This window comes from Condylura cristata, unplaced genomic scaffold (assembly GCF_000260355.1).
Source record: "Condylura cristata isolate star-nosed mole 26May11 unplaced genomic scaffold, ConCri1.0 scaffold00017, whole genome shotgun sequence".
In the NCBI taxonomy this organism is placed as follows: Eukaryota; Metazoa; Chordata; class Mammalia; order Eulipotyphla; family Talpidae; genus Condylura; species Condylura cristata.
The window spans coordinates 32,536,566-32,555,956 of record NW_004567118.1 but is presented as its reverse complement, the minus strand read 5'-3'; the positions used below and the strand labels follow the sequence as shown (position 1 = coordinate 32,555,956).

Here is a 19,391-nt window from a genome sequence, read left to right as displayed (position 1 = left end):
GTTTTTGATCCCATTCCCCACTCTGCCCCCACAGAATGTCTCTGGTATATGGTTGTTCATTATTTTTGTTATTTTCTCACCTGGTCCATTATAGAGTAGATGAAGTCTTTTAAAGCCAGGAAGGACCCCAGGGGTCATGTGATCCTATCCCTTTACTTTATAGACAGAGGAAACTGAGACCTATAGAAATTTCATGACTTGCCCAAGATCAGGCCGTGACTTAGTGGCAGAAGCTCGGGAACCTGAGTGCCTGACGCCTGGCCTGGTGTGCTTCCTGCACATTTCCTGGCTTATATTGTTATAGGGCAACCTAGTGTGAACAGGATTGCCTGTCTGTGGGTCCTCACTCATGCACTTAAGATTCAACTGCTCTGCAGACACACACATAAAGGTCAATAATGGGTTTATTTACAAGGGGAAAGGAAAAGGCACAACGCAGAGAAAGAGAGAGAGAGAGAGAGAGAGAGAAATAAGTTAGCTAGTGCATCTTACCAGTTCCGCTGACTTGGAATCCCAATAGTACACTGAAAGCTGATCAAGAGCCAAGGACCAGGCACCAGCCATGAGGCCAAGGGGGAGAGCCTCAGCTCAGCATATCTGCCTTTATAGCCCACAGTCTCACAATGGCTGCTTACCTCTGCCCTCGGGTCCTCGCAGTCCTCCCTTTTGTGTCGCCGGGAGTTGGAGTTTCAGTGTCTGGAGTAGGGGTGGAGTCCACAACACCTGTATCTGTAGAGTTTGTTCAGGACATCCTTTCCCCCTAACAGTATCACCTAGCTGGGGAGTGGGGAGGAGGGGAACTCATGAACAGGTCTGTGTTACCTCATGTTCTTAAAGAAGCCTGCATCCTCCGGCCCACCGAAGAGTATGACTCACAGTAACAGCCACATTTCTATCAAGGAAGCGGAGCAGCAGCTCCCACAAGCCCACCCAGCTCCTTAGTGCTTTTCTCTCCTGTCTGTCGGCGATAGTCTGCAAAGGGATCTGTTTGGGTACTTCCAGGTGGGTCTCTGTCTTGGGAACTAGGTAGATGTCAAGCATCTGTCACCACCTCTGGCTGACCACAGATGCTCTGTGGGACTCACCACAATGCAACAGTATGCCCACTTGCCCTGGCTCTGAGCTGAGGACTCAGACACGGCCTTGCAGAGAGCAGGGCTTATTCCCAGCCCACGGAGCCACTGGCACAGTGCTTGACGGGACAATAGATGAGCACCCTCGCCCCCGTGCAACCTCGTGGTGTGGAGAAGACACAGATGAGGTTGAAATGGAGGTTCTAGCTTTGTCTTTTAAATGATGGATTTGTGGTTCGAATGCCAGGGCTTGTCTGCTCAGAAGAACAAATCGACCAGCTTTCCTTGAATTGCAGTCGCTGCCCGAACTCTCCCGAGTCTTCTCACTTATTCTCCTACTCCCATATCCTTAGGGAATTTTGTATCATCTCTTTCCCTCACCTCTTTCATCTTTTTCTCTCCCTGACACCTGCCCTGTTTTGCTGACAGCTTCCGAGGAGGCCTGGATGTGATCCATGGGCAGACGGGGCTGGAATCCGTGTACACAATATTCCGGGACAGGGAGATCATGTTTCACGTCTCCACAAAGCTGCCATTTACGGAGGGAGATGCCCAGCAGGTAACCAGGTCTGGGAGGGCCCTGGAGGCCTGGGGCGTGTCAGGTGAGAGCCTGCTTCTGGGCTGAACTACCTAGGGGCCTCGTCCTTCTCCCTGTTTTCATAACCAAGAGGCCAGTCTGTCCAGCTATGTTCTTGTCCAGGCTGGTTCAATCATGTTTGGCCCAGGCCATGCGCCAACAGCCACTTGTGGGAGGTAGGGCGAGCAGGAAAGGGCTCGTGGCTATTCTGCTCTGACTCGGGGAATCGGCATCCCAGGGTAGTTTAAGACTATTGGTCAACTGATTGGGGGCAGGATTGGGAGCAGAGCCTGGCGGCCCCCGCTCATACAGAGTGGTACAGATGGCCACTAGCAGCCAGCTCTGCTTCTACGGTACATGTGACTGCAGACAAACCAGTTAACCTCTGGCCTCATCTTCCTCACCCGTCAAGTGGGCATAACACCACTGACCTCACCCGTCAAGTGGGCATAACACCACTGACCTCCGAAGCTGGTTGTGGGGATGTCTTCAGATTCTGAATGGTGGCTCAGTACAAGGTCTGGCTTCTGATCTGTCAGCTGTTTGCCTTTCAGGCCATCAGTGTTTTTGTCCCCCGCGTCCCCTGCCCCAATCATGTAGAACTGGTTACTGCACAAGATACTCTGCCCTGCACCAGCACTTCTAGCCTTAAGCACTCATCTGTCATAGCCCGCATTTAGGAATTCAGACTTTCTGTCAGACAGAGCCCTGGGTGAGCCCTTGGTGTCCATTGGTTTCATGCTCTCCCTTTCACTGGATGCTTCTGATGGCTCATCCCCAGGAGGGCCTGGCTTTCTCTTAGAGCCCTGAAACCAGCAGCTGGGCCATGCACCATTTACCTCGTCCCACTCTGTGCCTTTTCAGTCTCCAGAAAACAAGAAAGGAAGGTGGGTCTTGTCCACAGCTGACCCATTTGTTTCTGAGCAAGGAACCGCGGTGGGAGCACAGATGTAATATTGTAAACATAGTGCCTGGCTTCTTAGGAAAAAAGGAAATTGGCAAATGAGACTGTGACTTGGCTCTAAAAGAACGACTGAATGTTCCAGAAACAAATGGGAGCAGGATTCCTTTTGTGATCAGAGTAGGTTTAAGCTCCACCTTTCACGTTCACGCTGTGTTCCCTCATGGGCCCTCCCGTCCTAGCCGGAGGCACAGGGCTGCTCCTTGCTGGCACTGTTTCAGGCTTACCTATGTAAGTGGGAAATATACCTTGGCACAGAGCTTGGCTTTTGGCAAGGACTAAATAAATATTAATTTTCTCTTCCCAAGAAATGGGATGATGTGTGTGGAATAAGTGAGACAGTTTGTGTAGAAGCGCCCAGCATGGTCTGGATATATAGCAGGTGCTCAGTACATGCAGAACACAGGGCCTGTGTGCAGTAGGTGCTTGGCAAAGGCACAGGTATGTGGGGAAGTGCCTGGCCAGGGCTTGGTGTATAGCAGCCCTTAACATTTGAACAGCCCAGCATGGTTTCTGACACACACACAGTGGCCGCTGCTGCTTGAAGTCATGTGTGAAAGCTCCAGGTGCAGTTTGGGAAACAGAATCAAGGGTTAGATGTCTTTATCCCCATGACTTCCACTAGGACACTTGCGTTGGCCTGCGCTTCTCTACACAGGGTCTGCTCGCCGGTGGAATAGAAGGATCCGCTCCTCATTCATGCTCATCCACATTTTCATCAGTTCTAACCCTCCCTCCCCTGCCTCCCCTTCCAGGAAGCCCTGTCAGATTACCAGCAGGCCTATGTGGTCTTCTCTTACCCTCCAAGCTGTCAGGCCCTTTGTATGCAGCAGCTGGTTCAGCACTTGCTGGCTTGTCGCCTTGTGTTCTCAGGTGGTTTCCCTGTGTTTGTCTCTCCGGGGTCAGTTACAGGTTCAACAAAACCTGCCTCCCCTTTTCACTGTTGTGAGTCCTGAGTCAAGCTTTCATGCTCTAGAACTCAATAAAATGCTTGTTCACCTCTTCCTCACAGCTTAGGCATTTTCTCCATGTTTTCCATTTTTTGGTGACTTCTCAAGATTGAGGCAACCCTCCCTTCCCACCTTGGAGAGTTAGGTCTCAGAGTTCCAGGGTTTAGGTATAAAGATAGAAGATGAGGAATTTCCTGTACAGATCTAGTCTGTTTCCAGGGTGTTCCTAACTGGCTCATAACCATGGAACACTTTGTTTAGCTGCAGAGAAAGAGACACATTGGGAATGACATCGTGGCCATCATCTTCCAAGAAGAAAACACACCGTTTGTCCCAGACATGATTGCCTCCAACTTCCTACATGCTTACATCGTAGTGCAGGCGGAGAGCCCAGGCCCTGAGACGCCATCCTACAAGGTAAGGAGACCGCCTGGATGCAGCCAGTGGTGGCCCGACTTGACGTGTGCAGTGATGTCAGGGAATGCTTTGCGTAGCCCCGCGGCCATTCTCCAAGATGGCACGCTTGGCTTTGGTGTGATGGATTTTCCAGTTCTTGGGCTCCTGGACTTGGGCGCTAGACTCTTGTGGGAGAGCACTCTCTGAGGCCGCCTCATGGGTGAGCACCAGCACGCTCCACAGCATCTGACTTGAGGACTGAGGAGCCCAGCACCTTCTTTGAAACTGGGCGATGCCACTGGCTGGAGTAAGGCTGAGCCAGAGGAGAGAGAAAAAATAAGTGGAGAAGAATTAGGAGAGGGGAGAGGAGGAAGGGTGGAAGCAGAGGAAGAAATGGTGGCAGAGAGAAGGTGCAGAGCAAGGCCCCTACTTGAACTTGGCCACTGGGTGGACCCCTCTGGTTTTACTGTTGTGGGCAAGTGATGTTAATTTGGAGAGGCCGAGGGCACGGAGTTGCGAGCACCTGGGTCTGAGCCTTCTGACCAGTGAGCGGTCTGTTGGGCTGGCTCGGAACCCTCACTAATGCAGACAAGCCCATTTGTTCTGCCGCCTCACCGACCACTTCTTTTATTTATTTATTTTTAAAGATCTATCTATTTATGCATACAGGGTACAGGCCAGAAGTGCAGGAGCGGCAAGAGACAGAGTGGGAAGCAGAATAGGCAGACTGATGAAGTGTATTGTTGAGGGGAGCAGCGGGTGGGTCAGGAGAGGTCTGTTGTGCCATGTGAGTCACCTCCGGGGCCGGGCATCGAACTCTCACTGAAGCGGCTGCTGTTAGCTTGTGGTGCTGCATCCTAACCTGTTGCACACCAGGGAGGGCCAGTCACTGCTCACTTCCAACCACTGTATCAAGAGCCCTCACACCCCTTCTTCCTCACGAGAAACAATTCCAAATTCTTGGGCAACTGCTGGTATCATAGTGGTGTTGGGGGGCATGGGACCTCAGGGAGGGAGGCTCAGGCAGGATTTTTGGGGACATTTTATTAAAAATGACTGGAAGAACAAGTTAAAATCAAATCCATTTATGTTGAGATCAGAGACCAAAAAAAAGTATGTACTAGTTTTTTGTTTTTGTTCTTGAAAAAAAATTTTTAATTAAAAAAAAAAATAATAGTTTATTTTTACATCATTTTGTGCCTTTTCCATCTCATTTGTAATCCCCGTGGGCTTCCCATCAGCAAATCACCTGTGTGCCATCACCATAGTCCAGTGCAATTCCCCCTCCCCCACCATTTTGGATCTCATTCCCCACTCCATCATCGTAAAATGTCTCTGGTAGATAGTTATTCATTATTATTATTATTATTATTATTATCTCGTCAGGCAGGGTTTTTAAAGTGATGTGAGATAGTCTTTGACCCCCCGGCAGATATGAGATCTGTTGTGTTGTGCCTGTGTGCATTTTCTGGGGAGAGGCTGTAGTTCATCTCCTCAGCGGGCTCTCTGCTCCACAATGTTAGGAACCCTGATTTATAGGTAAATGCATCTCTATTGCTAATGGGAAATCAGGAGGCCTGGAAATGTCTCCTGCATAATAACTTAGACCAGCACTGATTCCCCCGTTTACGAGGCCGTGAGCTCCACAGTCATCCTCTGAAGCATCACTCTTGCTCAAAGGTTTTGGTGGAAGAAATGTCATTTAATTGTTACATCAATGCAAACCAGATGCATTAAGTGCAAAATTCACATCAATTTTCCAACCAAATATGAGGGAAGTCCCATAATGCTCCTGTTGAGGTGCGCCGATTCCTTTGCACACTCCTGTTCACGTTCCTAAGCCCCTGTAGCACTGATTGTTTTTAGCTACAAAGTAGGAGAAAGTTGGCAATTGGTTTGTGCATTTCCTTGAAGGCTACGGGGTCACCTGCTTTGACAAAAATGAGTGTTCACTTAAAACAACTGCTTGGTTGGTTGGTAGAAACAACTTTAGTTTTTAGTCTACTGTGTGCTGGGGAGGGGCACTTTCTGGTGACACGGAGCCAATGAGCACAGTCTAACCAGTAGGCAGCTCCAAAGCCAACTGGCTGTTTTGACACCCAGCAGGGGCAGGCAGCGGCCAGAGGGGCCTGAAGTGGTTGCTGTGTGGAGGTTCCCAGGGCCCCAGCTGTCAGGTGCTGTGGTCTGCTGTTAGCCCTGCTGGTGGGCCAGGGCCTCTTGTGGATGATAAGTGTTTTTATTTTTTTTTTTAAGATTTATGCATACAAGAACTGGGGTACAGGCCAGAGGTGTGGGAGGTGAGAGGATTCACCAGAGACAGAGTGGGGAGCAGAACAAGCAGACTGACTGAAATACACTGCTGAGGGGAGCAGCAGATGGGTCAGGAGAGGTTTGCTGGGCCATGTGCGTCAGCTTCTTGCCCAGGGATCGAACTTGTGCTGCAGTGGTTGTGGACAGCTTCATGGTGCTGTGCTTTAACCCACTGCGCCAGCAGGGAGGGCCCCTTGATGATCAGTGTTTACCTTGAGTTCTTATAGGAGTGGAGTTATAGTAAGTGGCTTCTCTACTTTGTGAAGAGCTTAACAGAGTGGGAAAATACCAAGAAAAACCACAAACCCAAAGGCACCACCCCGTCTTTAGCTTTTGAGGCTAGAAGTCTTTACCACATCTTCCGGACTCGGTCTGTGGTCCATGGCAAAGCTCTGTCCTCAGAGAGGTGTGAGCAGCAGGGACCACAGAAGGGCAGGGCCTTCTCCAGAATGCACCATCTGCCAGGTGGGCACCATGGCCAGAGGGGTGGGGCTCATGGGAGACCCCAAAATTCTGTCCATCCACACCCCCAGCAGCACCCAGGGGAGGAGCAGACTGAGGGAGGACCTCGTTAGATCCCTCAGGGGAGTTAGAGGCCGCGGCAATGGCGGGTGGGATTGCCCCAGGGGCCGAACTGTGTCCCAGGGGGGGCTCTACTGGGAGGGGGGTGTGGATAGGGGTGACAACGTGCAGATCCAGAGGCCCTGGTCCAGGAACCCGGACTTCTGGTCCTGATCTGCCTCTGACCACTAGGTAATCTGGGCCAGTTTCTTTTCTCTTGAGCCTCTGTTTCCATATGTTTGAAATGAAGAAATTGCATGAGACGAACTTTGAGCTCCTTCTGGCCTGGACATGCCGTGGGGTTGAGAAATGGTGTGTGTGTACGTGGTGGATTAGGAAGCAGTTTGGGGACCTTGCCATCATCTCAGGTATCCTGTAGAGGTGCAGCAGGGAGAGGTGAGACCAGCACAGGTGACAGCGGTCCCCCCCACAGGGCGCCTGCCCCATGCCCAGAGCGCTGCCAGGTCCTTAGCAGCACAAACTCCTCGAGTCCTCAGAAGCTCCTGGTCAGGCAGGCCTCTCTAATCCTATTTTTCAGGAGGGAACTGAGGCCAAGAGCCGAAGTCACTTAAGGTCAGAGGTCACAGGGCCCAGAAAGGGGGGGCAGCTGGCACCCCCCTCCCATTCTGCCTCTGAGCTTTTCCCCGGAGCTTTCGGTGCAGGTGGGAACTTAGTTCCACCAACTCGGGTGTACCTCGGACATCACATCAGGTGGTTGTTTCACCATGAGTGTCATCCTCATCCCCCATATGGAAGGATGTTCCAGCTGTCACTGGTCCCCTTCCTAGGAGGTGAAGCCCCTCCTCTCCCTATTTGGGGTCACCCTGCTGCTACTTCTGATGCAGGGACCTCGAGCTTCCGTCTGTGTACCCTCTTTTCTGTTACCCCAGGGCAACTCTTTGAGTCTCTTCTGAGTGCTGCTGAGACGTCCAGCCCACACTTGTACATGGGGCTCTGTGGCGCCTCGGAGACTCCTCACCTCCTGGTGCGTCCTTATTGCTCACACCTCCAAGGCTCCTTCCGCTTTCGTGAAGATTCTCTTCCCCAGAGTCACCTGCCTTTCTCCTTTTAAGCCCTGCTCTGAGCTGGGAAGTGCTTGCTGAATTTAGAAAACAGGAAGGTGGGGTAGTGTTCAGACAGCTTCTGCTTTCAACCCAGCAACCCAACCGTCCCCGAGTGAGGGAGCAACAAAGGCCCACATGCTTTGTTAGAAAGAGGACACAGAGAACAGAGGATGAATGGCGGGCACAGGAAGGGTCCTGCCTCTGCTTTCTGACATGGCTGCTGCGGTGGGCTGTCTGGCTGCGAGACTCGTTGGGTTTCAGAGCATGTCTGAAGCCCTCATCCAGTCAGCACAGACCACTCCAAAGCAAGACTGAGAAAGAGGGGGGGGGGTGGCACTGAAAAGGGGAGAACGGGGCCTGGCTTCTGGCCTTTTCCCAGGTGTCTGCAGTCAACAGCCTCTCAGCGGCTTTCCCACCGCCCCCTCCCCGGATTCTGGCTCTGTGGGTGGAATTCCTGTCTTGTACCACCGGTCATGCTGGGTGGTGCTGGGGGACTGTGTTTGGCAGCTGGAGCCAGCCAGAAATTATGTCAGTCAGACACACACACACACACACACACACACACACACACACACACACACACACACACCATGCCTTGTCCCTGGACACTGCAGTTTGGGCCATGTGGACAGGCTTGAACTTGGGGAGAGAAAGCTGCATCGACCAGCTCTCTCTGACTCCCTGCCCTGCACACCCTGCAGGGCCTTTGCTTGGCCTGCCTCCCAGCTGCCCGCTTACCCGGTCTGGCCGACTCTGCATCTGCCCTATTTCACAGGCCAGGGAGGCTGGCAGCATGCCAGGCCCAGCTCACATCAGGCTGTCTGGGGAGCGGGAGAGGGCAGTCTCCAGAGACGGCTGCAGTCCCGTGGACTGAGAGCAGGGGTAAACAGGGTGCCTCCATTCCGATAGAGAGATGGAGTGCAGGGCCTGTCCCGGGTCTGGCAGACCCCCACAAAGAGCCCCGGGACGTCCCCAGTGCCAATCCCCAGTCTGGGCCCTCGCACTCTGAATTCAGGTCTCATCCAGACTGACTGACCCTGCTTTGGGGCCGTGGCTCTCCAACACTGGTCCTCTCTGACTGCGCAAGAGTCAGGGATGGGCAATCACCGAGCCCTGGCTCCGCCCTAGGGCTTCTGATTCAGTAGGTTTCAGATGGGTCCCAGGCGATTGGTATTTATTTTGAAACACTTGGATTGATTCTGGTGCGTGGCCAGGTCTGGGGAGCCCATGTTCATGGGAATAGAGCACCAGAGCAGGGCCAGGAGGTTAGGGTCCACTGTTCTCTCCGCTGCTTCTTGTGCCTTTGGGGGGTGCTCCTTGTCTCTGGGCATCTGTTTCCTCATCCCTGAAACAGGGCTAATTCTCACTGCGCCACCTCCACGGAATTAGCATCTCAGTCAATGAGGGAATGAGGTAACTGTCTGGGCGCCATGCCGCATTAGAATTGGGGGTGTGGACTGCCCCTCCTCCTGGCCTGTCATCTCCCCAAGCCTGCTCCTGACCTCCAGGAACGCAGCCGACTCCACACCTGCAGCCCCCCTTCTAGGAACTGTGACACAGCTGACTCACAGGAGCATTTTATTTGTATCCTGGGAAGGAGGAGGGGTGGAACAGGGGGTGCCGTGGGAAGTGAGGCTCCCCTGGGGCCAGCGCTCAGAACGTGAGCTTCAGCTTGGTCCCTTCCCTCCTGGCCCACACCAAGGCTCTGTTTCAGGTCTCTGTCACGGCGAGGGAAGACGTGCCCGCCTTCGGCCCACCGCTGCCCAACCCCCCCGTGTTCCGGAAGGTAGGAAACCCTGCTCTCTCCGCAGCTCATCCCCAGGTTCACAGGCCCATGTGGCAGTGTTTGGAGTGGGCTGAATTGGACTGGGAACCCCAGAGAGGGCTTTGGTAGGGTGGGGAGGGAATCTCCTTACCTGGGTCTCGCCCCACCTCTCCTTACACTGCCACCGTGGCCTAGCACAGGGCCTCATGTCAGTGTCTGACTCTAGGGCACATTTCTGCTAGAAGAGGGGTTTTTATCATGCTCCAGTCCTGGGAGCTGTGGGCAAAAGTCACCTGTTGTAGAAATGTCACGGGGTGTGCGGAGGGTGGTTCTCCAGAGCCGGGGAGGCCTGTTTCCATCTTAATAAGTGGGCTTGGCCTTGGCAGGCCATGATCGGATGTCCACATGAGACCTTTCAGTGTTCTCCTCAGGCCTGTACTCTGCCTCCCTGTTACTGCGATGAGAACCCCGTTAGCAGCACCTGAGACTAGGAGTCTTGGGCTTCTTGTCTGTTCCAGGGCCCGGAGTTCAGGGAGTTTCTGCTCACCAAGCTCACCAATGCAGAGAACGCTTGCTGCAAGTCAGACAAGTTTGCAAAGCTGGAGGTGAGTTTCTGGAGGTCTGAGGTCTTTTTTTGCCACCTGTTAGCTTCTCTTGGGGGCTGGTCATCTGCACCTCTTTAAGCCTTGAGTCAGGAACTTTCTTCTTGTGGAAACTCCACCCAAATTTCAGGTCTGGTGAGCCATTCACAGATACCTACTGTGTGCAGGCTTTGGTCTCTTCTCTGGGGTGCAGCGGGAAGTGGGGTGAGCTTTCTGTCCTCACCGAGCTTACAGGCTGGGGGGAGGCACTAAGAGACTGAGCTGCTGTATGTGCCATCACTGCACGGGGTGGAGGCCACTCAGGGAGGTGACTCAGGACAGGGCTGCTGCTGCCTGCGAGGAATAAGGTGAGCAGGGGAGGCCTCTTGGAGCAGTGGCCTGTGAGCTACTGAATCTGGATACCTGAAGAGTCTGGCCAGGAGGAAGGTATGAGAAGGGTTATTCCAGACATGGAAACCCATATGAGCAAAGGCCCAGCAGAAGCAGAGCTTGGCTCAAGAGGTTGCTCCAGCGTTCACCTGACCTGAGAGAAAGGGGTGAAATGGTGGGAGATAACTGGGGATATTGGTTGGGTCAGATTAAGAAGGGCTCTGAGGTAGAAACGAGGAGGAGCTCAAGCACTAAAGCAGGAGAGTGGTGTGTTTGGCTTGAGTAGTAGAGGATTCCACTGGTAGTGGCGAGAAGGATAGATTGAAGAGCAGGAAGGCGGAAAGTGTGGTCAGTTAGAAGCCACTGCAGCAGTCTGTGAGAGATGGCGAGAGCTTGCTGGCACAGGAGGGGATGAGTGATTCAGGGTCGGAGCCAGGCGCTCAGTGGACTCCTCTTTATAAGGGTGTGGGAAGTGGAGCTATTAGGTGGCTCTTCGCTGACACAGGGAGATGAGTTCTGTTAGGACCCGCTGACCTGGTGGGGCCTGCTGAGGCTGCGTTGCTGAAGGGCCTGTCCTGGTCTGTGTGATGGCGCCCCCTGGAGGCTGTGTGCCCATGGCGGGGTGAACTTCTGATGGAGAGAGCAGGCAGTGGGCAGCCTGTGCGGGCAGGGATCTGGCCTGGGATTAGCAGGGTGGGGTCACGGGAGGGCGAGATGGCCCAAGGGGAAGAGAAAGAGGAAACGAGTCGGGGGCCAGGCCCAGATCTGTAGTGCTGACTGCAGCACTTGAGTGGGCTGTGCCAGTGCCGGACGCCGTTGGCCTGAATAGCGCCCCCAGGCCTGGTGTCGGGCCCATGGGGAGAGGGCACATCTCTGCCCGAGTGCCACCTCTTCAGCTGCACCGCATCCCTTCTAGGACCGGACGAGAGCCGCCCTCCTGGACAACCTTCACGATGAGCTCCATGCCCACACACAAGCCATGCTGGGACTGGGCCCTGAAGAGGACAAGCTTGAAAATGGGGGTCATGGAGGATTCCTGGAGTCTTTTAAGGTACAGTGCAAGACTGGCTGGACCTGCTGTGGCAGGAAGGGGCAGCGGGCCCAACAGGGGAAGTGACCCTGGTGCTGAGTGCAAGTGCAGGCAGGCGTGGCGGGACCTGCGGGGCAGGGCAGGCGTTTGCAGAGGGCAGGGGCATGCGGCGGTGTGAGCGGCCAACAGTGTCTCCAGCATCCTGCCTTCATCTGGATCATCTCCCCCCGGCCCGGGGGTCTGACAAGCAGGGGCAGGGAAGGAGTTTGAAACAGGAGAAGAGCTGGTACCAGCCAGCTTGGCTCTCCTCTGCTTCTTCCTGTCGTCGGATCCAGGGTGGGGAGTTAGGAGCAAGGACACAGCCGTAGGGTGTCCGGCAGCCAGTGTGGGACACTGCCAAGGATTCTTCCCAGCTGGCCAGGCCCTGTCAGATGGAGTTGCAGACAAGTCCCTGTGGACTTCTCTGAGGGAAGAAATTTCTAACCGGAATGAACTGCCAAAGGAAGTGAACTTCCCATGCCTGGCAGGTAGGACGGCTGCTTCACCAGCACAGGGTAGGGAAGACCATCCACATGTGCGTACTGAGCGACTGACGGTTCCTGGGACCTGATTCTGGTCCGAGCCGGCTATCATCCGGTGCGCTGGAAAAATGGGAGTTATCACGGGGACTGGCTGAGAGGGCCATGGGGCTGATCAGCGTGCAACTGCACAGAGGCAGAGCCTTGCTTGAAACCCAGGTTTCCTGACGCTTAGGTCAGCGTTGGGCTTAGTTATTCACTGCACCGTGATTTGCACAGCTTCGTCTGGGAGGCTGTGTGCGTGCGGTGGGGGTTGAGCCTAACGGTGTCAGAATCCCAGTGCCCTGTGATCCTGGGCGTGGTGCTTAGAGTCATCAGTAGTATGGGGGCGATTAATGGGCCCTCTGTTGCGGAGCTGCTGGGAGAATTCATTGAAATAATGCCTGGAAAAGGACTCGCGGCCTGGGACACGGCGCGCTCAGTAAATGTTGCTGTAGCAGTGACTGTTGTGTCAAGTGAAAGCTTCATCCACATCATCCCGTGGAGGCCTCACCGCTGCCTGCTGTGCCTTGTGAGGAAGGCTGTTATTATGGGCTTAACAAGTCATACCCAACTTTAATACGTATGGGTGTAATTGTACATGTGAGAAAACTCACACAACTCAAAGAGATGGCATAACTTGTCCCAAGCGACCCAGTGGACGTGGGAGGCAAACCCAGGCCTGCCGGATTCCAAAGGCCGTGCTCTTAATGCTACGTGACACTGCCTCCTGGATTCTCACTCAATTAAGATTCCACCCGTGCTAGTCCGGCCTGGGCAAGCCTGGGGTCCGTCCCTTGCTGCCAGGCTGGACCGCAGAGAGCAGGGCATGGCTCTGCTGGCCCTTGTGGGGACCAGTTGCTGGGATTCCTCACAGGGTGGAAGTGGGCGCCGAGCTGCTTGTCCAGACTGGTGGAGATTCCTGGGGCATCTGTTCAGTCCTGATGGACAGTGGCAGCCAGGGTGAAATAGGAGAAACCGGGAGATCGAGAGGACAGGGTGAGGGACAAGAGAACGGGGTGGAGGGGGCGGGCAAAGGGAAGCCCGCTGGGCCTGGGGAAAGCAGGCGAGCTGGGGCCCTCACAAACCTTATACCGGGTGGGGTGTCATGTCAAGTGTATCAAAGTGCTCCCCCAGTAAATGTGATGTGCATGAGCTGCAGATGACGAGCTAGCACAGGCTATAATTTGCAGCGGTGTGATAAAGCGTTGGCCGTTTGGAGTTCTGCAGGTTTCTTTCTGTATTTTGGTGTTTATTGTTTTTTCAGGTTGCAAATATTTTTTTATAACCTGGACAGGCGGGTAGGCTGTCTGCTCTTCCCACGGTACTCAAGGAAGAAAATGGCCCTGCAGCTACACACAGGTTGCAGCTCTAATGCAGTGGCCCAAGGCCACAGGCCAGCCCCTTGCTGCTGGCCACAATGGGTCTGCTTTGACTCCCGTGGGCCTGACTAAAGGGGTGTCTGAAGAGGAGACTTCCAGGCTTTATCATTACGCTTTGAGCCATCAATCTGGGGAATTCATTTCAAACTTAAATCCTTGCAGGAGAAAGTTGAGTGGGATCCGCTTCTGCATTCCTCTGCCAGACCTGGCTCCAGAGCATCACTGTGGGTTGCAGGAGGGGATGGTCAGTTCTCAGATCTCTCACAATGACATCGATTTTCTTCTCCGTCCTGGGCCTTTTTGCCCTGTGCCTGCCATCACAGCCCTGGCGTCCCCAAGCTGGGAGGCCAGCCCCCGGCTAGGCCAGCCTCGTAGCACAGAGCCCCGGGGCCTGGGAGCTTCTGGGATTGGCCGTGTCTCACCCAGCTCCAGATACCAGCTCCACTGTTGGTATTTATTCACGGGCAGCTTCGGTGCTGCCGCGGTGTGGGAATTATTGGCGTTCTTCATCCAGACCCCCACGGGCTCTGTCTCAAAAGAAGTGACGTGTGAAATGATTCCAGGAAGAAAAGTTGCATGTTTTGTTTCCTTCCTGTCAAAGTTCCTCTCTCCCAGGCGCAGGGTAATGTGCGTGAGAATTCCCAGGGCTGAAAGGCATCTCAGCCACCCACCCCTTGCCTCTTGGGACTGTCGCTCTGCCGCCCTGTGTGGTGGCCTCCTCCTCTCCTGACGAGCTGGCCCGGCCCTGCCCTGGCTCACGCCGCCCAGCGCCGGCCGCCCGCCGCATACCTCTTCTTCCCTTCCCGGTCAGTTCTGCCTGCGCTCACGTAAGCTTTTCTTCCGTGGACAGCAGACCAGGTGATCTGTTTCTCCATCCAGGGTGCTGGAGAAATCCTCAGAAATCCTTCTACAAACACTTGAACAGTTTGCCTTTTCCCTTAGATGATCATCTTTAAAAAAAAAATAGAGATTTCCAATCAGAGGCCCAACTGTTACAGGGAAATTTACCATGAAAAGGCATTTCCATGGGACAGGTCCATGGGGTCACTGGTGTTGGGGGTCTGTGGATGATTTCCTGGTGTCTTGCAAGAATAATATTCCTTGTAAAGAAGCTGTAAGAGATTCACCTTTGCAAACTACTGGTCTTGAGACTATTGTTCTCTAGCACCACTGTCAGCCACGACAGCGGTTGATGAAGTTGTTTTTTTTTTTTTAAAGATTTATTTATTTATTCATACAGAACTGGGGTACAGGCCAGAGGCTCAGGGGCGGTGAGAGGCTTCACCAGAGACAGAGTGGGGAGCAGAACAGGCAGATCGACGAAGTACACTGCTGAGGGGAGCAGTGGGCAGGTCAGGAGAGGTCTGGCTCGCCATGTGGTCTCCTCCGGGGCAGGCGGCAGGTGGGAATCGAACTCATACGGAAGTGGCTTCAGATTCCCAGTGCTGTGCTTTAACCCGCTGCGCCACCAGGGAGGGCCATTGATGAAGTTTTTACTGGCCTAATGAAACAAAAACGTGATGAGAGGTATGTAAAGCCACATTTTGAGCAACACTGAGCTAGCCCAACCCTCCATCGACCTCATGGTTCAGGAGGGATGTTGGAGGACTAGGGAGAAGGCAGAACCCAGGCAGACCACAGGGGGACCCTGTCCCTGCCTTTGAAGCCTGTGACAGTTAATGGGCTGGGCTGTGCTGCCCCCTAGTGGCCAGAGAGGCGCACCACGTAGTGTCCTCAGCAAAGTACCCTCAGGCTGGGAGCTGGGAGCTCTTGGGTGGAAGTTGTGTTCTGTGGGAGAGGAGAGGTAGAGGAAAGGTTTCCATCTCCATCAGCTCCCATCCTTGATCTACATCGCTAGCGGGACAGAAGACCCCTTTCCGGAACTCAGAGAACTTCCTGCTCGGGGCCATCTCAGCAGGCTGGTAACGAGTGTCTCTCCCAGAGGGCCCAGTCGGGATAAGCGGCCCCTCTGGCTGCCTCTGTGCTCTGCGTCCCGTCAGCTGCATTTGTTAGATTGAAACAACTCACAAAACCCCCTTGTCTGGAAGTGAGGTTTACTTGCTTCCTCCTTGGAGCTACTGGGTGTTAAAATGCCCGCTGAAGTGTTATGACAGAGGCAGATAACGGAGAAAAGGACACCACCCCTCCCTTCTCAGCCCCTAAAGAGAAAATTAAAAGTGTCCCGACGGTTTGGAAATGACGCTGGCGGAGGACAGCGATGGGTCCAGAGATAATGAACTGGAAGGAGAGTGGACTCTGGGGACAGCTAGGGAGAGCTGTGTGAGGAGAAAACAGACCGTTGGAAGACTCGGGCCGAGAAACAGCGAGACTGCAGCTCGCGCGTGGAGCCCAAGAACGGGCTTCCACACAGGGGCTTTGGACACAGCCGGTGGCTCGTCCCTGAGAAGGCAAGGGGAGGGCTGACGGACCTGGCTGTGAGGCGCTGCGTGGGCGACGCCAGGCGGCCTGCCTGGCCTGAGGCCCCCTCTGGCCGCCATGGCCCTCCTGTCCTTTCACCATTGTCTGGCACACAGTAGACCAGGCGCCATCAATGCAGCTTTTTGCCAGAACGTGAATGACAAGTGGGCACATCGCTGCTCACGAGGACAGTGGTGGCGGCACAGGCCAGCAGAACCTGGTGTGAGATTCTTGGGTGCTGGACTGCTTTAGGGAAACTCATCGTTCCCTAACTGTGGCAGGTTCCCCAGAGGACCCCTCAGAGCAGAGCACCCCTTTCCTTCTCTCGATTTTCCAAAGGCTACATGGTGGAGTGATGCCGGCCGCTTCCACCACGTTCCAGGACACTGTTGCTAGGGTGACACCTGACACCTGTTTTGTGTTCTAGAGATGATGCTCCTCAAGGTCTCCCAATGGGAGAGACCGGGTCACTGGGTGGTGGGTGAGGGGGGCTGCCAGTGGGCTCTGTGCCTCCCTCACAAGAGGACCTCATGTCCAGATGAGTCATCTTTGCAAATGGTCTCCTTCCCGAGCCGGCCTCTCATTTTGGGAAGGAAAAGAAGGCAGGCAGTCCTTCTCCATTCCAGCTTGGAGAACTGCTGGCCTGTGGCGCTTCCTTTGGGCCGGGAGCAGCACTCTTGCTGATTTCTAGGGACCACCTTGCTGTGGAAGGAGCTTGAGCTCGTCCCTGGATGCTTCTGGGCGGGAAGGGAGCTCCGTCCTCCTCGTGAGGCCCCCTGTGCATGGGCGTGTGAGGTCTCTCAGCTCCCTACAGCTTCTCCTGTATTCGCACAGATACCCTCTGCCCATTTTGCTCAGAGAAGCTTAGTAACCTTGACCTGAGCTACAGGTGCAGGCAGAGAGCGCTCAGCTGGAGATCCTGGCAGCCTGACCCCAGCATTTGCGGTGTACATCCAGAACAGCACCGCTGCCTGGACATGTTGCTGGGTGACCACAGGAATGATCAGAGGGATGAGATACAAGGGCTTGGGGGTGGCTGAGAGAAACTTCCCTTCCTGGAATTCTCGTGTCACCTTTGGGGTCTCCTGACCCAGAGCACGTCATACATGTGGCCCTTGTCAGGAAATTGCCACCCCCTCACCCCTCCTGGTGTGGTGGGACCTGCCTCTCTAGGGTCACTCGTCAGGGCGCATGGGCCACAGAGCACCCTGCAGGGTGGTCCCTCCCGCCCACGGCCCTGTGTGTGGGTGTTGGGCTCAGCATCTTCCTTCAGCTCTTCTCATCCGTGCACCCCCTGTGACGGGTGCCTGGCCTTCCTGGTTGTCCCCTCCTGGACACTTGACTGTTTGCCAATGTGCCCCTGGCTGTTTGTTGAGCTGAGCTGCTCTGAGCCCGTGGGGCCGCGCCCATGTCTCCTATTTCAGCAGCTGTGCAGGCCGGCTGGTACTGGCAGGGCTCTCAGCGTCCTAAGTGTGGGGGCAGCTCCTGGGTGAGGGGTCGGTAAGAGCTCCCCGCGGGGTCCCCGGGCAGAGCTGTCCAGGTTGCATGGAGCACGCAGCATGCCGCAGGAGGGACAGCCCGTGTCAGGGGCAGAGGGCTGTTGTTTCCTGGAAAAAAGGAGTCAAACAGGGCACAGGCACATGACTGACTCCCCCACACCCCGTCTTTCCGTGTGTAGCATATTGTTCCCGTTTCCCAGACGAGGCAGCAGCAGCTCAGAGAGGTTGTCCACTAGGCCAGCGTCACACAGGTCAGGGTGCTGCCCTAGCTTCGCTTTCCTGAACTGTAAACTTGGGAAAACGACCTCTGAGCTGGAAGGAGTTGGGGCACTGACCTCTCGGGAGTGCTAAGTGCTGGCTGGTGTCCTCCCTGCAGCAGCCACCCATGCCCAGACCATGAGACAAAGATGTGAAGACCCTGCAAGCTGGTGATGGTAGTGTGGTGCGTGTGCGCGTGACTGTGTGTGCACGTGAGTGTCGTGTGCGTGGGCACCACCAAGAGGGTGTGGTCAGTGGGGGCGGGGCCAGGCTGCAGCCCTCAGGCCCCTGTCACCTGTGTCCGCAGAGGGCCATCCGCGTGCGCAGTCACTCCATGGAGACCATGGTGAGCAGCCAGAAGAAGCAGCACGGCGGGAGCATCCCTGGCAGCCTCAGCGGGGGCATCTCCCACAACAGCGTGGAGGTCACCAAGGCTACCTTCTCAGTGAGTGCCCTGTGCAGCGCGGGGGTCCCCAGGCAGCTAGACCGGCGTGTCGGATAACAAGGGGGCCGCCATTCTAGCTCCGTGGGCGCCCCACTCCCTGGCAGCCCTAGAGGTGACCCCATCTCTCCTGCTGTCCTGTCCTGTGAGTTCCTCAACGGGGCCTCCGCCTTTGGGTCAACCCTGCAAAGTAGACATAGGGTACCCATCTCTTCCCAGGTCCTTGGGACCGTGACAGTGAGGGGTGCTGGCCCTTGTCTTGTGCCCAGTAATAGCAGTCGCTGCCTGAGCTCAGTAATTCATGGGCTTTATCTTTTTGTCCCCAGCAGACAGAATTTAATGTAAAGAATTCTTAATGGCATAAATGTGCTACTGCATCACTATATGTGTCATTCTGAGATGTTCTCAAGGGCAATATTTTTAGCAAGTAGGGTTTTTATTTTTATTTTTTAAGAAGATTTACATACAAAACGTGTACAGGCCAGAGGTGTGGAGGGGGAGGTGAGAGGATTCACCAGAGACAGAGTGGGGAGCACAACAGGCAGACTGATGAAGTACACTGCTGAGGGAGCAGGGGGCCAGACAGGAGAGGTCTGCTGCGCCATGTGGGTCAGCTCCCTGGGGAGGGATTGAACTCATGTTTCAGGGGCTGCAATGTCTTCATAGTGCTGTGCTTTAACCCATTGCATCACCAGGGAGGGCGCAAGTAGGATTCTTAAAGGACTGAGCATTGAGCACTTTCAGCTGACATTTTGCAGTATAATAATTCCTTTTAAAAAAGTCTTAATAGCACTTGTTTGCATTAGTTATGACACTATAGCATTCCGGTGACTATTTCTTACCTCAGTAACTTGATGTTTCCCACCACACCCACCACCAAATGTCACAGACATAATCTTGTGGTTGCTCTAACAGCTTTCTGAGGGTAACTGCTGGTGTGTTTTCCTCTTCACATTGGGGGAAAAGCAGGCCCAGAGATTTTAACTGACTTGATCAAGTTCAACCCGTTAAGCGAAAGAGCAGGAACCGAGTGTAGGTCTCTCTGACCCATTCTCTGTTGCTCGCCAGTGTGAGTGCAGCTCCCAGGGAAAGAGCTGGGGTCTGGTCTGCTGCACAAGTGAGGGACCACATAGCTAGGCCCCACCCAACTCCACCGCCCCACCCCACCCTTTGTTTA

General features: G+C 54.5%; 1 protein-coding gene across 3 annotated transcripts in view; it reads left to right on the top strand.

Moving 5' to 3' along the window:
- The window catches only part of RAP1GAP2 (RAP1 GTPase activating protein 2), a 217,561-nt gene that overhangs the window by 185,974 nt on the left and 12,196 nt on the right, over nt 1–19,391 (top strand). For all 3 annotated transcript variants that reach the window (XR_001145542.1, XM_012726333.1, XM_012726334.1), the window contains 6 exons: nt 1,503–1,632; nt 3,823–3,978; nt 9,607–9,678; nt 10,176–10,262; nt 11,545–11,679; nt 18,080–18,217. Coding sequence is in view for 2 of the 3 variants with exons in the window: in XM_012726333.1 (XP_012581787.1) it covers nt 1,503–1,632; nt 3,823–3,978; nt 9,607–9,678; nt 10,176–10,262; nt 11,545–11,679; nt 18,080–18,217 (718 nt within the window). In the remaining variant the exon portion in view is untranslated. The remainder of the gene's footprint in view (nt 1–1,502; nt 1,633–3,822; nt 3,979–9,606; nt 9,679–10,175; nt 10,263–11,544; nt 11,680–18,079; nt 18,218–19,391) is intronic.